The 11,560-nt window shown below is 36.9% G+C and overlaps 1 protein-coding gene across 1 annotated transcript in view; it reads left to right on the top strand.

Annotated features, from left to right (window-relative positions):
- Positions 1–7,071, top strand: part of MIGA1 (mitoguardin 1) — a 76,826-nt gene extending 69,755 nt beyond the window's left edge. Inside the window, exons 14-15 of the mRNA XM_037739255.1 lie at positions 4,273–4,398; positions 6,081–7,071. Of these exons, the coding sequence (XP_037595183.1) occupies positions 4,273–4,398; positions 6,081–6,299 (345 nt within the window). The 3' untranslated portion in view covers positions 6,300–7,071. The remainder of the gene's footprint in view (positions 1–4,272; positions 4,399–6,080) is intronic.
- Positions 7,072–11,560: the final 4,489 nt, after the last annotated feature.

The following is an 11,560-nucleotide window of genomic DNA, read 5'->3' as shown; positions in this document are numbered from 1 at the left end:
GATCTTGGTTCACGGCAACCTCCACCTTCTGGGTTCAAGCAATTCTTCTGCCTCAGCCTCCTGAGTAGGTGGGACTATTGGCTTGTACCACCACACCTGGCTAATTTTTGTATTTTTAGTAGAGTTGGGTTTCACCCTGTTGGCCAGGCTGATCTCGAACTCCTGACCTTGTGATCCACCCACCTCGGCCTCCCAAAGTGCTGGAATTACAGGTGTGAACCACCACACCTGGTCAACATTTTTTACAGTCTTTAATATAGTGGATTCCACTCCATTTAATCCAATTAAGAAATAAAGATGTGATTCTAATAGCTGCTTTATTCAGTTTGGAGCCAATACAAATAAAAAGTCTCAGAGTTTATATTCTGCCTCCATGCCTCACACCCTGTAACCTGTCTCACCTGCTAAGCACTGTTTTTCTCATACACTCCTATAGTAAAGGGCATGGACTCTTGAGTGAGACTATTGGGTTCAAATGCCACACACTAGCTATGTGACCTTAGACAAGTTGCTTATCTTCTCTATGCCTCAGTTTCCTCATCTCTAAAAATAGAATAGTAATAGTATCTACCTCATAGTGTTTAGTTTAGTTTAGTTTTGTTTTAGAGATAGGGTCTTGTTCTGTCATCCAGGCTGGAGTACAGTGGCATGATCATAGCTCACTGCAGCCTCTAACTCCTGGGCTTAAGCAGTCTTCCTGCGTCAGCCTCCCTGAGTAGCTGGGACGACAGGTGTGCTCTTCCAGTCTCAAGTGCTCTTCCAGTCTCAGCCTCCCAAAGTGTTGGGATTACAGGCATGAGCCACTGTGCCTAGCCCTCAGAGGGTTTTTTGAAGATTCAGTATGAAGTGCTTAAAACAGTGCTTGGCATAGTGCATTACACAAGTATTGGCTATTACAACATTATTATTTGCCCAAGGACCTATAGTATTTTATCATATCCATATTTTCCAATCTTACAACTTTGAGGCAGTATTGCCAGTTGCAGTGATTTCAAAGTATAATCCTCACAGCATCTTCAAAATGTGCTGTCTGAAATAATATTGCATGCCCTATATTTGAATAATTCTTGTTTAAAATTATTCCAGAGACCTATATTATAAGCAGGTTCCCTTAATGATGATGATGAACTCTAACTTTGGGACTGGGGAACAGACCTGTAGGCATAGGTTAGATTCTCCCACTGGCTAACATGATCACAGTAAGTTACTGACCATCAGCTGACCCTCAGTTTTCCCATTTGCAAAATGGTGTTAATGCCTACTTAATAGGACTGCTGTAACGATGAAAGCAATAATACCAACAAGCTTAATGTAAACATTCAACATGTGAAGAGTTTAGTAAGCGGTAGTGTAATAATAATGATAAAAATATTATTGTTAACATGTCTAACTTTATTTTTCTACTTCTTAGAATAAATATTGTACTTTTTTTTGAAATGAAGTCTCACTCTGTCACCCAGGCTGGAGTGCAGTGGCAGGATCTCAGTTCACTGCGATCTCCGCCTCCCAGATTCGAGCAGTTCTTCTGCCTCAGCCTCTCGAGTAGCTGGGATTATAGGCGCCTGCCACCATGCCTGGCTAATTTCTCTATTTTTGGTAGAGACGGGGTTTCATCATGTTGGCCAGGCTAGTCTCAAACTCCCAACCTCAAGTGATCCACCTATCTTGGCCTCCCAAAGTGCTGGGATTATAGGCCTGAGCCACCATGCCCGGCCTAAGACTACTTTCTGTATCCATGGATACCTCCATGTCTCACCTCTTGGGAACTGTTTCCTGTACCTGAAATGCCAAATTTCCTCTATAGTTAAATAAATCCTACCCATCATTGAGCTCAGCTCACGTTATTCCTTGCTGAAGGTTATCTCTTCTGCTTCAGCCCACACTAAGTTCCCACTTCTGTGAATTCATAATACATTTCAAGTCTGTATGGGATTTAGAACTTTAATATATGTAGAACATCCTTTGTGGCCTTCACTAACTAGCTGTGTGTGAATTAGGGCAGTTTGGTTAACCCCTCTCCAGTATCATTTTTCACATGTTTAAAATGATGTTAACATGACATACTTTTGAAGGAATAGTTTAGTAAATTAAGTAGAAACTAGCACATTTTCTAGAATATAATGGGTACTCATTAAATGGTAACTGCTGCTATTTTATGTTTTAAAAATAGGTTTAGGCTGGGTGCGGTGGCTCACACCTATAATACTAGCACTTTGGGAAGCCAAACCGGGTGGATCACCTGAGGTCAGGAGTTCGAGGCCAGCCTGGCTAACATGACAAAACCCTGTCTCTACTAAAAAAACAAAAATTAGCCAGGTGTGGTGTTACGCGCCTGTAATCCCAGCTACTCGAGAGGCTAAGGCAGGAGAATTGCTTGAACCTGGGAGGTGGAGTTTGCAGTGAGCCAAGATAGTGCTACTGGACTCCAGTCTGGGCGACAGAGTGAGACTCCATCTCGAAAAAAAAGAAAGAAAACAAGGTTTAGAAGATTGTCTTGGAGACTGTAAAATAGAAAGTAACCCCTCCAAGAGACAGAATCTCAAGGTGTAGTTTTCTCTAGTCAGTGCTGTACAACAAATCCCACAGTATGTTATTTAACGAGGGAAATTCAAAAAGTTTTTATAAAGTTGGCATTTCCTAAAACATTGCTATATGAACTAATACTTCAAAGGAAGAGGCAATTACACCATTAAATGCTTACATAATATAGGGTTTTTAAATTAAAAGTTAGAATTCTAGTAAGAGTAATTTACCTTAATCATTTTACTAGATTTTTTTTTTGTCAGTTAATATAATTAAGTGATTGAGTTGGGCTTTTAAATAGCTGAAACTATGATAGTCTTAACAATCATAAAACTTACACAACTAAGAAACACTGTAGCATTCTTGTTGTTTGGTTGCAAAGCTGATATGATTGCCTTTTCCTTTTTTCTTTTTTTTTTTTTTTTTTTTGAGACACCTGTCTCTGTCACCCAGGCTGGATGGAGTACAGTGGCATGATCTCGGCTCACTGCACCCTCCAACTCCTGGACTCAAATGATCCACCCACCTCAGCCCCCTGAGTAGCTGGGACTATAGGTGTACACCACCATGCCTGGCTAACTGTTGTATTTTGTGTAGAGACAATGGTTCACCATGTTGCCCAGGCTGGTCCTGAACTCTGGGGCTCAAGTGATCCACCTACCTTGACCTCCCAAAGTGTTGGGATTATAGGTGTGAGCCACCACGCCCGGCCAGATTGCTTTTTTATGAAGCATTTTTATGAGGTAAAAACAACTTTAAAGGGCTGGGTGTGGCAGTTCACACCTGTAATCCCAGCACTTTGGCTGGCTGAGGAGGATTGCTTGAGCCCAGGAGTTCAAGACCAGCCTGAGCAACATAGTGAGATCTGTTTCTACTAAAAATAGAAAAAATTAGCCAGGAGAGGTAGTGTGCACCTATGGTTCCAGCTATGTGTGATTTTGAGGTGGGAGGATCGCTTAAGCTTGGGAAGTTGAGGCCGCCGTGAGCCGTGACTGCACCGGTGCACTTCAGCCTGGGCAACAGAGTGAGATCCTGTCTCAAGAAAACAAACAACAAATAAAGAAATGTGTCTTAGCACATCTGAAACTGTTGGCTAGGATATGAAATCTACATAAGACATTCTATGACTCTTTTTTTATTTGTTTTATAATTTTACAGTGTTTGTAGAAGTGGTTTATTTATTTAGAGAGAGAGAAACAGGAGAGAGAAAGAAACAGCTAACTCTCACACTGAGTGACAGAATTCAGAAAGATGGAATCCAGGAGAGGAAAGCAGCTTCCACACTGAGTGGAAGGGAATAGAGAGAGATGGAGTTTACGAGGGAAAACAGGCTTCCACGAGAGTGTGTGGAAGGGGACTCCAAAGGGAAAATCCAGGAGAGAGAAAAACAGCTTCCGCAAGAGTGTTCGTGGAAGGGGATCCAAACTTGGAGTCCCAAACGTTCTATGACTCTAAACGTTACTTGTAACCTTATTGACTTTCTTAATAGCATGGCTCATGTTTGACTCTTGGTTTGCCCTCAAAAAGAGCTAGTCATGAGCCTTGCACTGTAGTGCGTGCCTGTAGTCCCCACTGCTCAGGAAGCTGAAGCAGGAGGATTGCTTGAGGCCAGGAGTTTGAGGTGTTGCCAGACTGTGGTTCTAAAAAAATTCTTAAACTCCAACTGGTCATATAATAAATAACAACTTTAGTTTCTGTACTAGAGAAGACAAATACAAGAAGGTAGAAATAACTTGATTCTCTTTTACTTTCCAACAGATCCCAGATGGATTTTTTGCCCATTTTTATGCCATTTGTGAACACATCAGCCCTGTCCTAGCCTGGGGCTTTTTGGGTCCTAGAAATTCTCTCTATGATTTATGTTGCTTTTTTAAGGTATGTTCAGTCATTGAATCATTTCCTTCTTTTTCTAAATCAAAAAGGAGATAAGGTTTTATTCTGTTTTGTTTTGCATTTTTTGAAGAACAAATGTTATTTAAGAGTAAAGTTACAAAAGTCACCTAAATTCAGCATTTAAATGCCAGTATTAAATATTTTTGGCATTTTATAATACCACCATTATTATAGTGGACCAGTATTTTATAGATTTGGTACTTTATTCTGGAGTAGACTCAGCAAATCCATTCACCTTATCAATTCCCCAGTGCAAGGGATACATGGTCTTGCATGGTGTCGCCATGTGACAGTCAAAGTGATGCAGATAGTTGGTTCTTCATGCCTGGGCACTTTTGAAACTTACAAACAATATCCACCTTTATTGCACATGTGGTAATATAGAATAAGTTGTGATTAAAGGTGAGATGAATAATAAAATCCAAATTGTGAGAAATAACATGGGAGTTTAACATTCTATCCCAATGTCAGCAATTTTAGTTTGCCAAAATACAAGTTGTAGCTCCTTGTAGAACTTTCTGGCTGGCAAAGTGACAAAGAAAGTCTCTCTGTGTAATAATCTTGAGTTTAGGCTGCATTTCAAGGAGCAAATGTTAAACATAATTATCAATTTGAAAGTTTGGATGTTTTACTTTACTATACCATTCATTTTTTAAAAGTATGTTTATGCACTGTCAAGGTAATACTTGTATAAATGGTTTAGAAATGTTTATTTTACTGTCATTCACAACACATTGATTTTTGTAGTTTACCACCCACGTGTAAGGAATGTGTTTTAGGGGTAGGGAATTAAGTCTCTCATCAGTGAGCATTCTGACTTGTGGCAAATCATTCTTTGATATTCCTTTTTTTATTTATGAAATGAGGGGGCCTAACAGGTTGATTGCTAATGACCCTTTCAGATATAAAATCTAGTGAATCAATGAAGTGTGTCTTTTTAGTACTTCTTAATAACATTTCGTTTCTGGAAGACAGAAATTAGATATTCCTGTTTTTTACTCTTTGAAATTTTTTTCTATTATGGTGACATGACAGCCGAGACTTAGTAGTATACAGTTTGCTTACAGTGATGAAATATCCTTCAGGATCTACCACTGATTTGAGACCTGAAATGTTCTTTATTCTTCATGTGCCTTAAGGGTTTTTTTTTTTTTTTTTTTTTTTTTTGAAAAAAAATGCACATTTAAAATTATAATGTATTATTTTATTATTTATTCAAAACTATTATTAGAAATAGTTTATTGTTCTGTCTTAGAGTAGAAGCAATGCTCAAAGGTCACATTGAAGGGAAAGGACTATAACCCCTTACATTTAAACAGTTCTTTAGAGTTTACAGGCACTTCTTATAAACTATCTTTCTTAAAATGTTTCCCCGCCTCTTTATGCTATCACAGACATTGTCTTTTTTGATCATCATGTCATCCCTGAGTAGTAAGTAAGACGGACGGTATTATCCCTTATTTCACAGAAAAAGAAAATGAGCCTCCAAAAAGGAAAGGTTAAATCACTTGTGCAAGTTTCCTTTTCTAATGAAATATGAAGCTATCACTGGAAGTCAGTTCTTCTGATTCCCGATTCAATGCTCATTACAATATTAGAAGCTTTTTCAATGTAACATGATTTTGGTCTAATAAATGCCAATTTGTTTTATGTCCATTTTCCAGAATCAAGTTCTTTTATTTCTCAAAGACATTTTTGACTTTGAGAAGGTACGTTATTCAAGTGCAGAGACTTTGGCTGAAGACCTCAAGCAGTTACTCATTCGCCGCACTGAGCTTTTAATGGCCTATCTTGAAGCAGATGCCCTGAGGCATATGAGTAGTTGTCTAAGTAGTCATGGTCATGTTATGCCTCCTGGGCTACTGGAAGCCAAAGTACAATAAGTACCATAAGGATCATACAGTTTGAGTGTGCTATGAAATATTTTAAGGTAACTATTGATTTTGTAACACACAAACAAAATCAACAGAATTGGTGCATGTGGATTCAGGGAGGAAAAAAAATCTAGTAAAAATGAGCAACTGTACTGTATTTATACAATAGTTCTGTCATTGAATTCCTGTGTAGTGTATTCAAAGTGGCTTTTTACACTCATTAGGTAATAATCAAAGTCATGAAATGTTGTATATTTTACAGAAATATTGCTTGAATTGAAGCCAATATTTGGGAGTTAATTGGTTTGTCGTCTTGAAGCTGTCATTCTCAAAAGCTGTTTTTCTGCTTTGCACTTTGAAAATATACACGTTAGCCAAGATCTTTGTGGCCCACATGTGCAAGAATATACTACTTCTAGTGTCAATGTATTTAACTTTGCCTAGAAACGTATTTTTAATTATAAAGTTATTAATTTGTTGAATCAAGTTTAGGCAGTAATGATGTTTAGTATGTACTGCATACATTATTGCTTGTGCATTTGCTTATGTATTTGAATCAAAGAAACTGTAATCACTGAATATTGTTATAGAACATTTAAATGGACCACTTGTGGTAGCTCATGCCCATAACTCTTCGGGAGGCTGAGGCAGGAGGATAGTTTGAGGCCAGGTGGTTTAAACTGGCCTGGACAACATACAGGAGAACTCCCCCCCATCTCTACAAAAATAAAAATAAATTAGTTGGTATCAAGCAGAGTTCCATGGAAATATTAATTTTTTTTTTTTTTAAATAGGCCAGGCATGGTAGTTCATGCCTGTAATCTCAGCAGTTTGGGAGGCTAAGGCAGGCGGATCACCTGAGGTCAGGAGTTCGAGACTAGCCTCACCAATATGGTGAAACCCCATCTGTACTAAAAATACAAACATTAGCCAGGCATGGTGGCGTGTGCCTATAGTCCCAGTGACTAGGAAGGCTGAGAGAGGAGAATTGCTTGTACTGAGGAGGTGGAGGTTGCAGTGAGTCAAGATCGCACCACAGCACTCCAGCTTGGGCAACAGAGTGAGACTCTGTCTCAAAAAATAAATTAAATTAAATTAATTAGTGGGATATAGTGGTTTGTGCCTGTGGCCCCAGCTACTTGGAAGGCTGAGGTGGGAGGATAACTTGAGTCCAGAAGGTCAAGGCTGTCGTGAGCCCTGATTGCACCACTGCACTCCAGCCTGGGCAACAGAGTAAGACCCTATCTCAAAAGTGAATAAATAAAATAAAACATTTAAATGAATTGACATTGAGAAATTTACAGTTTACAAATTTATATTATATTAACTGTAGCTTCCGAAATATGTTACTGTTGGTCCTGTAAGTTACAAAGAGACTGAAGAACTTTCTTTTTATACATTAGAGCATTTTTTCCCTGGAGTATTGATTAAAAAGATAACATTAATTAATAAAATTTTAAATTAATAATTTAAAATTTAATATTATTTGGAGACTGTCAACATCTGAAGGTATAAAACTTGGTAGAGTAAAATAATTTCTCCTTTCTCCTACAAAGCTGCCTTTTAGTTATTCCCACAGAAAACTCAGCACAGTGGGAATTTGTCATATTATGCCCATATTTTTAAAATATTCACACTTTGAATATTATTGACGTTTGAAAGAAGGGTTTGTTTCCTCCCTTGAATGTAAAACAAAAATGTTGTAATGATATGGAAGTATATATTTTATGTTCATTATGATAAACCTATAAACAAATGAGTTGTTTTTATGAGTGAGGTTCTTCTGTAAGAATATATTAAATGCTTTCAGAGTTGTATTAATTTTTTTTCTAAATAATATGCCACTTATTTGGAGTGGCTAACTCAGTATGTAAGTAGAGTAGATTTGTTTGTTTGCTCCTAAAATGGGCTTTATTCATTTTAGGAGTGAACTGCACAACAGGACCTAAAATGCATTGGTTTTTTTCTTCTTTTAAGAGATGGGGTCTCGCTCTGTTGCGCAGGCTGCAGTGCAGTGTGCTCACCTCAGTCTCAGCTTCTCACACCAGAGGCATGTGTCACCATCTCTGACTCCTAAAATGCATCTTTAAAAAGTGAATTTTTAGATTAAAGTGCCTAGTTTCTGATTAATAAATAGAAGATGAAAAGTGTTTGGGGGGGAGCATAAACTTTTAAGATTTTTAATTTCTGTATGTGCCATATTTGTGTAAATTAACTACAAAATATTCAGAATCATGCTGTTTTGCATGTACTTTGTAGGTTATTTGGCATTAAAATACAAATTATCACTGTTCTGTAGTATATAGCTCCTAGACTTTTCTTACGTAGATGCTTAATTTAACAATTACCTATTTATAATTCTTCTTCTTGATGGGAATATGATGAGAAGTACCAAAACTAAAAATTCCATTATTTACTGTTTACTTTTTTTTTTTTTTAACATTCCATGTTTTTACCTTGCTGCGGTATCGCTGGTCTTGAATGATACACAGACATGTGTGTGTGCACATGCATTTCATTACCATGTAGACAAGGCAGTTATTGCCTATATTAATTTACCCATTTGAGGGCTAAGTGTTTTAAGCTGTGGTTTTATAAGAAAAGCTGTAAGTAAGCATAATTACTTTTTTATTTTAGAAAGATATTATTTGAAATCAGTTTTGAAGAATTGCACTATTTGATAATGCTGCTACTATGTAGGATAACTCTGGAGAATTAATTTTATGAGATAAGTTGAATGGCTTTCTAGAAGGTGTTGTTTTTTGTCTGTTGTTTGTTTTTCTCTTTTACATTTCATCTTTGAAAAGTTGCTTATGTTCAGGAGGTTGGTTCGTCAAATTCAGTGCTTGAGTTTGTTTCTGGTCAGTTCAGTATCTGCTACTTTAGCAAGATGCTTTCTTTGTGGCCTTTCACAAAAGAGATAAGAGTGACCAAATAGAGTTTCAGGATAAGAAGTATAGGAAAAACCTCTCTACTGTGAGAGAAGAAGCTTGAACTTTTTAAAGGAAATGTCCTCTTGAGAGAACATTTCTGCCTGCATGCAGAAGGGTACTTTAGACAGATAACAGGCCAGGCGCAGTGCCTCACGCCTGTAATCCCAGCACTTTGGGAGTTCAAGGCCAGCCTGACCAACATGGAGAAATCCCATCTCTACTAAAAATACAAAATTAGCTGGGCATGGTGGCGCGTGCCTGTAATCCCAGCTACTCAGGAGGCTGAGGCAGGAGAATCCTTGAACCTGGGAGGTGGAGGTTGCAGTGAGCCAAGATTGCGCCAAGGCGCTCTAGCCTGGGCAACAAGAGCAAAACTCCATCTCAAAAAAAAAAAAAAAAAAAAAAAAAAAAAAAAAAAAAAAAAAAAAAAAAAAAAAAAAAAAAAAAGACATATGTAATAGTTTCCATTTGCCTTAAAACTAGGTTAAGTAGCAAAAGCAATGTTTTAAAAATTATTAGTTTAGAGCCTTTTAGGGTAAACCCTGTTTAAACACTGACTAGTGGTAGTATTAGCAGGAAATTGCCCTTGCTACTATACATCCCACCATCCACTTCCATATGTCAATTATAAGAGGGCCTTTAATTAGTTAGTCCTGAGAAAATGGCCTTTTGTTTGGAAGAAAGAAGATCAATTTTCAGGCAATTTACATTTGGTATTTCTTTTAATTTTTTTTTTTTATATTTTGATTTCTCTACATTTTTGTTCAACTCTTTTAAGTACTTATTTAAGTAAGTACTCTTTAAAGTACTTACTTCTTGAAGGTTAAGATTATGTTTATTAAATATCATAATGGAATTATCTTTTAAAAAAGAAGACAAGTTTTCCATTTAACAGTAAGCTCCAAAGAACTTTGTTTTTCTCATAAAGTAATATTCTTTATTTGCATCCATTTACTATGATTCTGTTGATTTGTTGAATTAACTGACTTTATAAAAATATATACAAATGTTTTCTTGCCTTAAAATGTAACATTTTCTACTTAAATTTAATTTCTAAGAGAGTGGTTATTTGCATTGCAAAGGAATTCTTAGTAATTCCTGTAAGTCTAGGAAATAGGAATGCCAAAGTAACATTTAGTGAACTTCTCTGTAACTTTTCATAATCAGAAATTTTAACTTATGTTTATATAACCCATTTACTTTTATTTTAATGTGAATATATACTCAGAAATTATTTGATGTAAATTTCAAAATGATTATAGGAATTAAGCTGAATTCAGGTTTTTTTTTGCTTAGTCAGATTAAGAAATATGTATGTGACATTTAAGAATTTATATAAAATCTGTGATTAATGGAAATAAGAACATTCCTACTTTGTTCCTAACGATTATGTTATTGTTTTGTTTAGTTTGAGAACAACCATGTGTTAGCTTCACTTGGCTGCTATCAGTAAGTGTTTCTATTTCATAAATGTAAGGACCGCACTCATTAATTTGTGTAAAAGTAAAACACTACAGTAGCAAAAAAATTGCACTGGCTCTTTAGCCAAAATAAGCACTGTAACATGGATGTATTACTATTACTGCCAAATAAAAAAGTGATAGTACGTCTTGCTGATCTATTGATTATTTTAAACAATGTTAATACATAATTATGAAGTCACACTTGTTTCATCAGACTCTATATGAGAATGTTCGGTCTCCATAAGTCCCATATATATGGCATAGAGAACAGAACAACTGCAGAAGCATTGTGATCCAATATAAAACTTTATCATTAAAATAAAAAATCAAAGGTCAGGTGTGGTGGCTCATGACTGTAATCCCAGCACTTTGGGAGGTTGGGGCAAGTGGATCACCTGAGGTCAGGAGTCTGAGACCAGCCTGGACAACACAGTGAAACCCCATCTCTACTAAAAATCCAAAAATTAGCTGGGCATGGTGGCGGACACCTGTAATCCCAGCACTCTTTGAGACTGAGGCAGGTGGATCACGAGGTCAGGAGAACAAGACTTTCCTGGCCAACATGGCAAAACGCTGTCTCTACTAAAAATACAAAAATTAGCCAGATGTGGTGGTATGCACCTGTAATCCTAGCTACTCGGGAGGCTGAGTCAGGAGAATTGCTTGAACCCAGGAGGCAGAGGTTGCAGTGAGCCGACATCACGCCATTGCACTCCAGCCTGGGTGACAAGAGCTAAACTCTGTTTCAAAAAAGTAAATAAAATTAAAAACAAAGGTTACAAAATTTATCTTTTCTCCATGTACCAATGTAAGGAAACAGGCAGTTCTGTGATGAATAAAGGGAAAATACTTGTGGTTTTTTTTTTTTTTTTTT

The sequence above is a fragment of the Cebus imitator genome, unplaced genomic scaffold, assembly GCF_001604975.1.
Source record: "Cebus imitator isolate Cc_AM_T3 unplaced genomic scaffold, Cebus_imitator-1.0 Scaffold3, whole genome shotgun sequence".
Classification (NCBI taxonomy): domain Eukaryota; kingdom Metazoa; phylum Chordata; class Mammalia; order Primates; family Cebidae; genus Cebus; species Cebus imitator.
This window is presented reverse-complemented; position numbering and strand designations above follow the sequence as displayed.